We start from the raw sequence: 15,340 nt of genomic DNA on the forward strand, positions 1-15,340 counted from the left end.
CTTCCCTTTTTTTTTTTTTTTTTTTTTTGAGACAGGGTCTCACTATAGTTGAGACTGACCTGGAACTCACTATGTAGCCCAGGCTGGTCTCGAACTCAGCGATCCTCCTGCCTCAGCCTCCCGAGTGCAAGGATTACAGGAGTGCACCACCACACCCGGCCTTCCCTTGTTTTTTATTTGTTTTTGGTTTAGTTTTTTTTCAGTGTTGGACATCACACCTAGAAGTACTTTACAAGTGTGCTACATCCCCAGCTCTTTTATTTTTTGAGATGGTCTCACCAAGATGCCTTGCAGTCCATCAGCCTTGGCGTCCAGAGTAGCTGGGATTACAGACATGCACCTCAGTGCCTGACTCTGTTTGCCCCTTTTATTCAAAACTTCTGTAGGCACTTTTATAAGAATATATGTTGTTCTTCTCTGGATCTCTCACCGACCTTGCCTGATTGATTCCTGGCTCCTGCCACTCTGCTGGTTGTGGGAGACAGAAAGATACATGTCATCACTCTCCCTCAAGAAGCTCCTGTGGTGAGCAGAAAGATGACTGGTCAGATAATTACAGCTAACTCGAGTAATTTCTGGGACAAACAAGCACAAAGGGCTAAGGAAGCACTGAGCTGGGGCACTGAGCAAGGCTGGGAGTGTTGAGGAAGACTCCCTGGAGGAGGGGAGCCCTGAATGAGCCTTCCAGGCTGAATGAGGAAAGGTATTTCAGGCTGACAGAATGTTCACTGGGGTGCATGTCGGAAAGTAAACAGGTAAGGAAAAATACTCAAGCATTTTAGGAGATACAAGTAGCCGAGGTGTAGGATGAACATATAATATTAGACGGAAATACAGTTGGGAAGTAGATGGGAGAATAACAGATTGTGTAGGGACTTGTGTGAAGAAGTCTGGATATAGGATTCAAGGTAGGAATAAAATGGCCAGATGTGTGTTTTATTTAAAAGTCCCTAACAGAGAAAATACCGAGAATAAATAAAGGCCCCTCCAGGGTGGCAGACTTTGCCAGAGAGGTGAGTGAGTAAGGGGCCTCTGTGTCACCCAAAAGCACTGAGGCCGCAGCAGTGGCATTAGGGATGGATCCTGGGCTGCTCCTAAACAGGCAGACACAGGCAGCACTGGGGTGTGTGTATGTGTGTGTGTGTGTGTGTGTGTGTGTGTGTGTGTACACCCATTCTGGTTAACTAAGGAAGCTTTTTTACTGCTTTAGGCAGGATTTTTTCACTCTTATATTCTGACTGCTTGTTTCCTAAGTAGAAAGGAATTGATTTTTTAAACATATATCTATCTTGTATTCTTCCTTTTTTTTTTTTTTAATTCTAAGTGTTAAGTTGGTTTACTTGGCTTTTCTAGGTGTTTATTTTTAAAGGTACTTTTTTTTTTTTTTTTTCGGTTCTGGGGATTGAACTCAGGACTTCGTGCTGTGCCACTGAGCTAAATCCCTGCCCCTTAAAGGCACTTTGGCATATTCACATTTTCGACCTTTCCAACCTTTTCCACTTTTATTATGAAAATCTCAAACATACACAGAAATAAAGTGAATACTATAACAAATTCCAATATACCCTTTTGCCCTCCTTCATCTTTTTCTTTTTTGCTTTTATTTTGCTTACTGGAGTATTTTGAAGACAAATCTCAGAACTTTTGTCATTTCATTCTCCTTACCTCTAAAAACTATGGATATTTTCTTAGGTAACAACTGTGCCATTTTTGTGCTTAACATAATTAACAATGATTTCTTGGCATAATTTAATATCTGGTACATATTCATATTTCTTGTTTACCTGAAAATATCTTTAAACAGTTTGTTCATTCCAGTTGGGATTTGAATCACACATCATCACATTTGGCAGTCTGGACTCAGAAAACTCTTTAATCCATAGTAATCCCTACCTCTGTCCCCCTTTTTAAACAATGCAACTGACTATTGAAGAAACCATACCTGTTATGTAGAGTGGCCCACATTCTGAATATTGTTCCTTTATACTATAATCTCACTCCTCTGTCTCACATTTCCTATAAACTGAAGGTTAGATTTGAGTGGCTGATTGGATTGGTCTTTTAGGGTTGGATGTGGGGCTTCTTCCCGGACAGGGCTGTCAAGTACTACTGCCCACAGTCCCTCTCTTGGGGATGCCCACATGGGTCAGTGGGTGCAGGTGACACTTCAGCCTCCACTATAAACTCACTGGCCTTTCGTGGATGAGTTCATACACTCATGGTTATCTTTTTTTCTTTTTTCTCCCTTTTCTCTTATTTCATGATTGTCTTCTGAATGAATTATTTCATCAGAGGCTACAAAAATTTTTTTATTCTGTTAGTCTTTTTTTATATTATTGTTAAATAAAGTATGTTCCCTTAATAACTAGGGTTATTCTGTTGTCTTGAAATATAATATGTACCAAAACAGTACAAATGCTTACTTCACTTTTATTTCAATTTTTGCATTAAGGAATTAGAACCTTAATTCTGTTTTGTTTTATTTTGTTTTCAATGCTGTTCTTTTTAAGATTCTATTGGCATTGCCTTTAGTTTTTTACTACTGTGTTGGCAAGTCCGGTTCTCCTAGTGAGCATCATATCTTAGCCTCTGCGAAACACATCTCATTTGCACAAGAGCGTTGCATCCTGGGGTGTATGAATGACTCTCGGTCCCACACATCAGCCCATCTAGTCCTGTGCTTTCAGAAGACAGAACCATCTTTCCTTTGATTTCTCTTCTGTTTTAGGTCACACAGTGAACAAGATGCGTAAGCACTCAGATTCAGAGGTGGCTTGTCTTGCCAAAGAAGTTTACACTGAGTGGAAAACGTTCATTGAAAAACATTTGGATAGACCGTCTATTGAAATCCAGAGTGATCCCAAAACAGAATTATTCAGGAAAAACGCCCAGAAATTACTCTCAGAAGCCTTGGAATTAAAGGTAATGTCCTGGTTGGATTGTGATTCCTAAGGGCTGTTGGTTAAACAAGCCTCATTTTTTCTTTTTATTTTGAGGCAAGGCCTTTGCTGAGTAGTCCAGGCTGGTTTTGAACTCACTATTACATTCCAGGCTGGCTTGGAACCCATGGCAATCCTTCTGCTTCAGTCTCTTCTCACCCCGCCTGGCATGAGCCTCATGTTTTCATAGACTTAATGTGGTGGCCTTATTCTTTTTTGTCTTTTGGTACTGGCCATCGAATTCAGGACCTTGTGCTTTCAAGGCAAGTGGCAGAACCACTGAACCAAATCCCCGGCCCTGTGGCTTTATTTTAATAGGTTGCTCCTTAAGGATTTATGAACTTTCTGAGAGATGGTATTGTAGCAGTGCAGGGTTTGGAACTTGCAAGACCAGGGTTGAAACCCTGACTCTAGTACTCCTGGTGTGTTAGGCAAATTCCTAAACACTTCCGAGACTTACTTTATAAAAGGAGAATTTTAATTCTTATCATCTAAGGTTATTGGGAAAGTTCAATGCACCTTTGTTTATACAAAGGAATAGTATCTAGCGCTTGCTGATTAGAAGCCATTTATTGAATGTTCCTTTACATTTAAAAGTCTTTCCATTCCCACTGAAATAAATAATTTGGGATGGACTGTGTTACGGAGTTTTAGTGATAAAATAAAGAGCTGTCTGTTGAAAAGACTACTTCCCCACCTTTGTCAGCATTCACACTTTCAGTTCTAAGGCATAAAATCATTGGACGGACGCATTCCCTATCTGCACAACTGGCCACTCAGATGGTAGTGGTGGTTTGAGGCATGCATGCTGGAAGAAGCATTTTTGCTCATCATGACACTCTTAATCACCATCAAACAGCAAATCTTACAGACTCATAAACACCCTGGAAAGTCAGACATGTAACACCCATATTCTTTTTTCTCCCCACAATGTTCCAAGGTGTCCCTATTAAAATATCCATAATGGTTTAAAGTTGAAAAAAAAAAATCCATAATGGGACTGGGGATTTAGCTCAGTGGTTCTGCCTCCTGCTTTCCAAGTGTAAGGTCCCAAGTTTGATCCTTGGTTACAAAGATAAATAAATAAATAATAAAATATCCATAATGAACAACAATACTTTTCACAAAAGATGGAACTGAGAAATCTTGTTTTAAGTGCTCAGTTATTGTATTCTCCAAAAAATTTTTAGCCTATCTCAATTATTTATTCAAAAAAGATGAGCAAGTGGACTTGTGTTATATTATTTACTTTCTTAAAGAAATGTTTTAGGTTTTTAAATATAAAAATTTAAAATAGAAAATGAAAAAAATGCAGGAAGATAAAAAAATCACCATGGAACCTACCATCTAGGCATAATCTTATTAGTATATTGGTGCATGCCCTTTTTTTTTATGCTGGGCAAGTTATGATTATCCAATATTTACTTAGGGCCAATTATATGCCAAATGTCCCAGAAAGTATTTTTAAGCTGGGCGTAGTGGTACACACCTATAATCCCAGCATTCAGTAGGCTAAGGAAGGAGATTCACTGTGAGTTCAGGGCCAGCCTAGGCTACATAGTAAGTTCAAGGCTAGTCTGAACTACATAGCAAGACTCTGTCTCTAAAAAACAAAACAAAAAAAGGTATTTTCATTGATTATTCTGCACATAACATTGCAGAAAATTGACATAATTACATTTGTGTTGTCTCTTGAATCTTGATTAATTTCAATGAGTATTCTGTATATCCTTTTCAATACATTTTTATGTTTCAATGTTTATAATTTGTAATGTCTACTTGATAGTGCAGTGAATTGCTGTGATGTAAGTTTGCTTAACTTTCTCTAAAGGAAGTTTCAGTGTGACTATTGGAAGAGAGGAAAATCTATGAAGGTTGTAAGTAATTTTCCAGAGTAGTGATTAGCCAATAGACTTGCTATTTTATTTTATTTTTTTGGTACCGGGAACCGAACTCAGGACCTTGTACTTACAAGGCAGGCAGCAGTACCATCGAGCTAAATCCCTGGCCCTTTGCTATTTTAAATAAAGTTTATTTTTGAAATAGACCAAAATTATTGCAGAAACATACAGTATGGATATGTAATACGTAGTTAATGTGGTGGTAAATACTAGTTCCCTGTGGTATCTTTTTAAGTAAATGATAATAACGAAGCTATGCTTGTAAGGATTAATGAGCAGTTTGCCTGCTATATTAAACTCCATAATAATTATCCTTTTAGTTTATCCATTAATTATCCTTTAAATGGCACATCAAGTGGTAAGCACTCAAGTGTTACAAAGCAAAGTTAAAAAAGTGATACATTCGTTAGTGCTTTCCAGCGTAATTGGAAAAAATATCAGATTAAGCATAGCTGAATGGTTTTGTTCCCAGGGAGCAAATTTAAAAAATTAAAAGTATGCATCTTTAACTGTCTTCATTGGCCAGCAAGAAAAAAAATCAATCTGTCTTTCTTGCATAAAGAGCATTTAATAATATTTTTGTCAGTTTGATATGTCACAAAATATAAACACAAATATTTTTGTATGAGGTTAACCCTAGCACCTGTCATCAGGAGGCATTTTTGTGTTAGGGTAAATCAGTGAACCATCTAATTCAGTATCTAGCCTTTGACAGTAAGCAATATTAAGTGCATTCAAAGCAGACGTCAGATCTCCATAAATGTACTCTATGAGGCAGTAGTAAACCATTGGGTAAGCCGTTGGCCCAATGACTGAAAAGCCTTTACAATTTGATCCTAGCATGTGTTTTTGCAAATATCACATCTGCTCATTACATTTTTGGTAGAAAAAGATGTTTCTATGTTATAATATCCTTTAATAGTGAAACCTACAGACAAAGACTATATACACAGTCAAACAGTTCATTTCTTTATTACCCCACAAATCTTGCTTTCTAGTTTCATGGATTCTTTCCTTGTTCTTGGAATAATGGAATAGATGAATAAAAACTCCATCATTGAAACCCAGGCTTCATTCCCCTTTACTTTCTCCCTTCCGGATCTTCTTTGTTCTTCCCTATCTTTTAGATCTTTCCTCATATGAACATCCCCTGCAGTGTCATTCTCTTACTTCCCCTTCCTCATTATCCACTCTCCTTCCTACCTCATGGGCCTGTGATCACTTTCCTATTATGTCATTAAAAAAAAATGAACCTGATTCTGAAAGTGAGCCTGCATCATTAAGAGTTATGAAACACTGGCTGGTTGGCTCAGTTGGTTGTCAGATGGTGCTAATGAGATCCAGGTCAGGGGTACATTCTCGTATGGGACTGTTAGTTTTTTCTTTATTTAATGACCTCAAACTGCACCCCTGGCTTTGAGCAACTCTCTCATGAATGTATTCAAGTGGTCAAAAAGAAGTGTGGTTAGATAAGTACGAATTCAAACGCACTATGGGGAAACTCATGCAAAGTTTGCTTCGAGGGGATTTTCAATTCAACATGTGTTTATGAGATCTGTTAGGTGCCCAGGGAGAATACAGACACAAATGAGTTGCACTCCCTAGCCTAAGAAAGCTTTCTACACCTGGCTGAGCCTCAAATGACTAACAAAAATGTGAGGTAGTCTGAAGTAGTGGTGCTAGCTAGTGGTTTAGACACACAGTTTGGAGCTGTTAAATCTGCTGTGGGAATCTGGGAAGGCGTCGAGGATGAGCTGACATTAGAGCTCACCTTTATGAGAGGGGGAGGATTTGGCTAATGAGAAAGTACACAAAATAAAAATATTAGAATGAGTGTGGTGGACCATTCCTGTAATCCCGTCTACTTGGGTGGCTGAAGGAAGAGGATTGCTAATTCAAGCCGTCCGAGCAGTTTAGTGAGACCCTGTTTCAAAATAGATTTTAAAAGGGCTGCAGATGTAGCTCAGTGGTAGATTGTATCTTAGTGTGCACAAGACTCAGTACTCTCCCTCCAAAACGAGATTATATATTTTATTTTATTTTATTTTATTTTATTTTTTTTTGAGACAGGGTCTCACTATGTAGTTGAGAATGACCTGGAACTCACTATGTAGCCCAGGCTGGTCTCAAACTCACAGCAATCCTCCTGCCTCAGCCTCCCCGACTGCTGGGATTACAGGCATGTGCCACCACGCCCAGCTATATATTTTCTTTTTGGTACGGGGTATCGAACTCAGGAACTTGAGCTTGCAAAGCAGATGGCAGCACCACTGAACTAAATCCCTGGCCCAAGAGATTATATATTCTATCTGCTATTTGTATGACATTAAAAGAATAGGAAAGGGCCGGGGAGTTAGCTCAGTGGTTCCGCCGCCTACCTCGCAAGCACAAGGACCTGAGTTCAATCCCCAGTACCAATAAATAAATAAATAAAAGAACAGGAAAGAAGGGAGGCACACATGGGGAAAAAGGGCATTCTTTTTTTTTAATTAATAAATTTTATTTTATCCTCTTTCACCCCTCAAGCCCCCTCCCCTCCCTATGTACAAAAGCGTTGTTTCCATTTCCATTTTCACCTTTTTTTCTTGTCCCTTCCTTCTGTTCTCCCTCCTTCCTCCCTTGTTACCCTTCCCTTTTGAGCACTTTCTTCTCATTTCCCTACATCCACTGTACATCTCAGCTGAAAGGGCATTCTTTTGATAGGTGTTTATTGAGCACTTCCTGTGCGCCAGTTCATAGGCCAGGCAAGGGAATTTAGAAATGGACAAGCCCTTGAGGTCTCACAGTCTTCCGAGGAAGATAGACAAGTAGTTGAAATACAATGAGGGAAGTTCTGCACTAAGGTAAACACACGAAAAACTTGTTCCCTTGCATTTAAAGAACTTACAGATGTGTCAGGCAGCACAGGTTGGTTATGGCACTGTTCCCTACCGGGTCCACTCCTTGTGAAGGACAGCTCTAAGTGGTTGTGTTTGGTGTCTTCCCCACGCCAGCCAGTCCATCCGAGCAACACCCACCCACTCATGCACAGGCACACAGAGATACAGAAGGCAATTCAGATTCTCTGAGAAATGGGGACTAGGAAATCCCAAGAAAGCAACGGTGTGAATGTTTGAAACACAAGGCATGTTGGAGGAGTTAGGAGAAAGTAAAAATTGTGGGCAGAGAGATGTGTCGACCAGAAGAGAGAGGCAGTTAGAACTAGTAGTGAGAAAGGCTCAGGGAGGGGAGCAAAAATATTGAGAAAGAGGCCAGGCAGGTCATAAAAAATACAAAGAAAGGATCTGGCCACTAAGTACAGTAAGTCCCTAGATCTCTTGTAGAGTTCCTCTTCCCATTCCCATCCATACAGATCTATCTCTAACAAAATTTCTTTTTTCTCAAGATGTCAGCAAGTTCTCTTATCAAAAAGGATTTACTTAAAGCACCAAGTTAGGACTCTTCGGAAAGAGTCCTCATCAACTGAGTAGGTTTGGGTTATAAGAGAGGCGTTCTTCACTTTGTGCAGTGAGCTTGCCAGGCATGACTGCGTGATGAAACATTTTATTTATACGTTAATGTCACAGGAATTTTTCTTCATTCTGATGGGCCTTCATTTAGCAAGAGGCATGCATGAGAATTGCTAGATGGTTCCTACTTTCCTTGCGTACAGGATAGCACCTGTCACACTGCCCCAGTGGTGTGTGTAGACGCCATCTCCTTTCAAGGCTTTGAGTTCCTGGGTGGGGGAGTCAGGTCTTTCATGTGCTGTGTCTCACAAATCTGGCCAGGCTTGGAATAGCAACTCTGCTTGCTGAATAGAGATTATGAGTGTCCATCATGGAATCCTGTTTTTTTTAATGCTATAATTTGATAGAATGGCTAAGAATTGTTTCATGAACACACATATACCCTTCTTCCTTTAATAGCACTCACCTTATTTTAAAAAAAAAGACATTTTCTTGCCTGTGACACTAAATAAATCTCAAAATAGTTGGTAATCAGCCTCATACTAGGCTGAGGAAGCTCTCTGGCATATGCTGTGGGGCAGCCAGCCAGCCATCTCTCCAGCCTTCGACAGTTGTCTGGTACCAGGGCTGCCTCAGGCCCGCTCCTAGTTCAGTATCTGCTCAGGAATCTTAGAAACTCGAGGAATCTGGGTTCTTCAGAGCCATGGTGCCTGGTCCATTTCCTTCTGCACAGGCCTAGGAGGTGATCAGCCAGCCATTCTGAACTTCCAGAATCATTTTTTGTCTGCCAGGCCTAGGTAGATGTGTGGGATATGCAATATGATAGAAATATATGGTAAATGTTCAGATTTTTTAAAAGTATTACAGTAAAGACACATTGCCATTAATTCCCCGCAAAATACCCCACACACATACTTCAAACTCACCCCATCACTATTGCCACTTTCTGAAGCAGTTCTGAAAGTTTTCATTCATGAGTGTTTTTAATTGTGCCATCGTAGCTGCCCCAATGTCCTGAATCAGTTCAAAACATTTACCTGTCATGGTCATTTTGACTGGGGGAAAGCCGGAAGTCCCACACTGCCAGATCCAGTGGATAAAGTGGATTCAGATGCACCGTGATGTCCCTCTGAGCTTGCTTTCCCATTGGATGCCACTCGGCAGCAAGCACTCAGAGGAGTTTTGATCATACCTATTCAAGACTCTCACCATAGAGGTAGCCATTGCTGCCCTCTTGGCTTCCCTTGCTCCTGGCACTCGTTCCTCTCGCCTTTCCTGACACTTACTTAGTACCCCGTTCGCCTCAGCTCCAGCACAGAGCCTGGCACACAGTAAATACTGCTTAGCAGGTAGGGATGGAATGAAGGGAAGAGAGAGGGAAATTTGTTTTTGTTTTCAGAGGACTTAGTATTAGGTGAGACAAACCTCAAATACATATCACTGTAACATGATAATGACCAGGGGAGCTCAGGACATTGTGGCAATGTGAAGAACTTTTAAATCGTTCGTGCTAGGGTGCCTGTGTGTGTGTGTGTGTGTGTGTGTGTGTGTGTGTGTGTTTGCTGAGCTTCAACACACAAATGTAGGAATGTGTTTCCTGGGACATAGTATGCTTTGCTAAGGGGACATCCGCCATGCATGGGCCTAGAGGAATGTGAAAGTGGCTTGAGACCTAGGCAGGGCCATGGTCAGGGCTGGAGGATCCAGCAGGGGAATGGAAGGCAGGCCTGGGGGTCCCTGACCAGGTCTGGCAGGGATGCAGACCAGGTAAGCAAAGTCCCTGACCTGCCCTGGGTCTGTGACCTCAGGCTGCTCTGCTGACTGAATCTGCAAGGATGTGCAGACCCAGCCAGGCTTTCAGAATGTTGAGGGGCTGTTAAGTGTGCTGAGGGAAAAAAGCTTGAACTCTGGAATCAAGACCTTGAACTTTGCCTTTGAACTTGTTTCTTTATCTGTAAAATGTGATAATAAGTGTTATAAGCATTAAATGTAAAGAAAGATTTATAAACTGTCTTGTACACATATCAGGATTCAGAATTTCTAAGATGCTGTGAGGGGTTAAAGGCACTTTAAAAACAAAAAGAAGTATAAACTGTTACACTGATTTATTATCCTTGGACTTCGTTTCCTGGTTGGTAAAGTACAGGGCCCAGTACCCGTTGCTTAGTTCAGGCCAGTTTCCTGTTATAATGGCAAATATTACCACCCGGCAGGGGTTGTGAATGAGGTCCCTGTCACAAAGCACATGGCCTTGTTCCTTAATTGCCAGGGTGGAATTAATTTGCTCTTCCTGTTTCTCTTGTGACAGGAAGTAGATGTCCTTGAATTTCAGTTGATTAATGGAGGCCTTGGAGCAGAGAGCTCCAGCCTCTCTTGCTTTTAATCCTTATGCAATGCAAGGCCCTAATTTGATAATTTTGCTGTTTTTTAGATGGATCACCTACTGGTTGAAAATATTGAACGGGAAACATTTCATCTCTGCTCTCGCCTCATTAATGGGCCGTACCGGCGGACGGTGAGAGCTCTGGTCTTCACATTAAAGCACCGAGCTGAAATCCGGGATCAGGTGAAGAACGGCTCGCTGCCAGTCGGCACGTTTGTACAGACCCACAAAAAGTGACCTGAGGATGGTTCCAACCCTGGGCTGGGCAGAGAAGAAAATGGGCCGCTGTCTGCATTCAAAGGCTCCTTTGAGTCTGGGTGATAGCCGATGTGGCTTGCTAGGCTTTCCCGTGGGGCAGGATGTGGGAGCCTGGGAGACAGGCCTGCGGGAGCGAGCTTCATTAGTCGCAGTGCACTGGCGCTGCCCGACAGGACACACACTGCCTGTCACTAGGAAGCACCGTACGGGTGCCATCGCCCAGCACAGGGGAAGGGTGACGTATTTCACTGTGCGTATGCCAAGGACACCTCTAAACCTCCCCCCTGTCAGGCAGATGAAGTTACCACTTTATTTCACCACCCTGCAGGTAACTGAAACTCAATTACTGCTGCTGCTCCTATGGTTCCATCCCCCTGAGTTTAGACAGCTCCGGTGCCTCTCAGAACTCCCTGTCTGTTCTCTTTGCTCTACCCCAGGGGTGAGCCTGCCAGAGCCAGCCGGCCAGCCCTTCTTTCCAGAGCTCACTTATCTGAACGTTTCAGCTCTCCCTGGAAGACCTTCTTCGCCGGTCTCCAGAGCCCCCATGCTGAGGCTTCTAATGAGGAACTGGCCCGAAGCCTCCCACACCTCCAGCTTTATTTGAATACGCAGGCTCTCAGCTTAGGGCTCTGTAGAAAATACATAATGAAATTTCTCCCGCAATGAATGACTTCAGTAGGAAAAAATACATACATGTATGCTTTAAAGTGAAATTCTTCTGTACAGGCCTGCTGGATCAATTATGTAAATGATATTTGCTTTTTTAAAAAGTAATAAACTGAAACTTGTATTCTGAAGCAAAACGTGATTTCTTCATTGAAAAGTGTTTCACATTGGGAAAGGGTATAGTGGGTGAAATTAAGGAATGGTGGATAAGAATTTGAGGGAAAAGGCAAGATTTAAGGCAGGCCTTTTTGACTAGGAGAGACTAGAGTATGTTGCAGTCTGAAAGGAAGAAAGTAGTGGAAAAGGGATAACTTAAGAGGAAAAGAAGAGAGGATTTGGAAAGCAAGGATAGAAGGAAAGGGGCTAGCATTGTTGTCTGCCTTTTAAGTGCTAACTTTCCACCGGTGATGTACAGTGGTGCCTTGGTTTATGAACTGTATTTGTTCCATGATTGGGGGAAGATGGCTGCATCTGTGTTTGTGTAGGGAAGATGGCACTGTTCGTGTTTGTCACCTGATGCAGGGTTTGTGAACAGAAGCAAAATTTTGCCGAACACTTGTTTGCCAATTGAATTGTTTGCAAACAGAAGCATTTGTGAGCCGAGGTGTTAACTGTATTTACATGGAGACATAGATTTATATTCTTTTAAATTCTCTTATCCATAGATATTACTACTACTTAGTAATACTAAGTAGTAATACTAGTAGTCATAATAGAGCTAGAATGAGAATTGAGCACTTACCATGTGCCTAGCACTGTGGTAATATTTTACAAAAAGAAAATATCCAGTGAAAGATGAGAAGACTCAGATACAGTGACTTACTAAAGATTACAGATAGCAACATGTCTAAGATTCAGTCCCCAGCTTTGTTTGATTAAACAGTCACAAGATGATTCCATCTGCTCACATTTTCAAACATCCTTTACATACTGATGACGGTTTTTTTTTTTTTTTTTTCACCCGGGATCGAACTCCGGTCCTTGTGTTTGCAAGGCAGGTGGTGGAACCACTGAGCTAAATCCCTGGCCCTTCCCATTTACATCTTTAGCCCACATATTTCCCCCAAGTCTCAGATGATGTTTCCTAGATGTCGTGTGGACATCTCCAAGGTGACATGTCTTCCCCGTTTTGCAGTCTAACAATCCAGGCACTCCAGCAAGGACCCTGGGCGGGGGTCAGCCTCACCCCTACGCCTCTTTCCCTCAGCCTGTCAAGTCCTGATGGTTTCACTTCTCAAATATATTTAGAATCTCCTGTCTCTTCACCATCTCTAGCACTTCAGGGCTTCCTCTTCTTGCCCAAATGACTGCATGGGCTCCTAACTGATCCTTCTGTCTCTAATCTTACCTGTTTTAAATTCACCTCTCTACTGCAAACAAAGAGACATCAAAACTGGAAATTCCACTATCACTCCTCCATTGAACCCTATCTGTGGGTCCCTATCACCTGTAAGATAGAAGACAAGTGCTTCACTGCTGGTTCGAAAAGCTCTTTGTGTTTCAGCCCCTGCCTTTCCCATTCTCAGCTCCATTCTATCCCTGCATTCCATCTTCATCAGGCTGCTTAGAGTTCTTTACCACGTCTGATTTCCTGAAATAACTCACTGTTTTCCCATGCTGTGTGCCCTTTCTGGAATACTACTCTACCTAATTCCTTTCCTGCTCTACTGTGGTGCCCCATATGATGTTGTAGACATAGCTACATGTTCTGTAGTTTCGCCTGTGACTCTGTCTCCTCACTGGATTGTAACCTCTGTGATGGCAGAGATCCTGTGTTGCTGGATGTCATGAGTGCCTATGACAGGGATGGCGCATAGTACTCGCCAGTATTGGTAGGATTAGCAGGGCCCAGAGTCTGTCATGGTTCCTCCTCAGGCTCTCATTCATGGAGTAGCCAAAATAGCCTTTCAAACTATAAAACAAACTATCTCTCCTTCTTAAAACATTCCAAATGCCTTCCATTTCACTTGGTGTCAAATCCCAAGCCTTTACCATGTCCTACAAGGCCCAGTATATCTGCCCCTGGCTGCCTTGTTGGACTCATTCCCAAACTCTCTTATGCCTTTGTGGTCCTGGTAACTCCCTTGCAGTCTTGCACACATGCCACTCACACATCTGCCTCAGGACCTTTGTACTTACTGTTCTGATTACAGTGTTTTCCCCAGATATCTGCATGTTCCTGTCTTCATTTGATCCATTTCTCTCCTTTCCTTTCAGAGCACCCTTAACTGACTACCCTAAGTAAATAACACTCCCTTCTGAATATTCTTTAATACTTTACCATGCTTTGTATTTTTCAGAGTATTTAACACCCTTTGACACATTTATTTTTTTATTCTCCCTTTCTGCCCTTCAAAATTTAAGCTTCATGAAAGCAGAGGGCTTGTTTTTTTGTTTTGTTCCCTGCTGTATTTCTAGCACCTAGAACATCCTGGCACAAGCCAGATGTCTTAGTTACTTTTCTTGCTGCTGAGACAAAATACCTGATACCCAAAGTTAAAGGAGGAAAGCTTTATTCAGCTCAGTTTGTAGAGGTTTCATTCCATAACTGGCTGGCTCTAAGGCACAATGGCCTGGCAGAGGGGCATTCCAGAGGGGAAACAGTTCGTGGTGTGGCAGACAGACAGCAGCAAGCAGCAAGAAGCCAGCCTGTCTTTCCCTTTTATGTCATCCAGGCTGTAAGCCTATTGATTGGCGCCACTCAATCAAGAGTACAGCTTCCATTATCCATACCCTTAATTGCAATATTACGCCTTTAATCCACATTCATACACTAACCCAGCCAACTTCAAAATTCCCCACCTGTGACTGTGTGAGGCTTTGGGGGAACGTGTAGATAAGAGCCATCACACTAGGTCTCCATAACTATTTACGGCAGAGTTGAATGACTGGCTGTGGGCGCACAGGAGCAATGCATAACCCAGTCAGGGAATGCTTCCCGGAGGAGGTGATACCTGTGTACCATTTTAAAGGGCAGAAGTTGTTAACTGGGTAGTTGAGGTGATACCCTCCTGAGAAAGCAGAGTGTGGAAAGATCCAGAAGTGAACATAACTGGAAAGGAGTGGAGTGGGAGGACACAAGCAGGAGAGTGGCCGGAGAGGAAGGCAAGTCTAGGACTGGATCTGAAGGGGCCAACCATGAGGGGAAGGCCTCTGGACTGGTTCCAGGCAGGAGCTGCTCAATGTAGTGATGCCAGGCAGAGAAGAGAAGCTGGGGTGGGGAGAGGGAGTGGAAGTCAGAAGCCTCATTTATAAACAACCAAAGGGTTCTGCTAACTTTGGAACCCACAGTACGTTGAAAACAAATTGCTTTCTGGCTGAAAGGCTTCAGTGGTGATAGTTGAAAAGGAGAGTGATTGCAGAGATGTGCTGCGGAGGTTCAGAAAGCGGGTTGTGTTATTTGTGTCTGCTTTCCCCTTGATGGTGTGTGCAGAGTTTCCACGAAGACTAATGGAGCTATTCTGAGCATTTGCCGAGGAAAAAGAGGCTTGCAGACATCTATGCTTGCTTGCCCACCCACCACGAAGTTTGCGAGCTGTGGCCTCTTAAAACAAAAGGGCTGCTCCTGGAACGGGGTGAGCGAAGTCCCCGGCACCGCTGAGTTACCTGACAGTGGAGGCATGTGCATGTCTTCCTGTTAGAGGAAACCTGGGAACATAAAACCCTTAGAGTCTGCTCCAACAACTTACTGATCCTTTCCTTCTGGTGGTTAAATTGGAAGTGCTTGTCCTTAGGGTAGGGACT

At 42.3% G+C, this 15,340-nt stretch overlaps 1 protein-coding gene across 3 annotated transcripts in view; it reads left to right on the plus strand.

The window, feature by feature from the left end:
* Positions 1–11,694, plus strand: part of Tceanc2 (transcription elongation factor A N-terminal and central domain containing 2) — a 40,033-nt gene extending 28,339 nt beyond the window's left edge. For all 3 annotated transcript variants that reach the window (XM_010610373.2, XM_010610374.2, XM_010610375.3), the window contains 2 exons: positions 2,729–2,922; positions 10,721–11,694. In XM_010610373.2, the coding sequence (XP_010608675.1) occupies positions 2,729–2,922; positions 10,721–10,909 (383 nt within the window). In that variant the 3' untranslated portion in view covers positions 10,910–11,694. The remainder of the gene's footprint in view (positions 1–2,728; positions 2,923–10,720) is intronic.
* The last annotated feature ends 3,646 nt before the right edge of the window (positions 11,695–15,340 follow it).

Source organism: Fukomys damarensis, unplaced genomic scaffold (assembly GCF_012274545.1).
Source record: "Fukomys damarensis isolate Sample0158 unplaced genomic scaffold, DMR_v1.0_HiC HiC_scaffold_23, whole genome shotgun sequence".
In the NCBI taxonomy this organism is placed as follows: domain Eukaryota; kingdom Metazoa; phylum Chordata; class Mammalia; order Rodentia; family Bathyergidae; genus Fukomys; species Fukomys damarensis.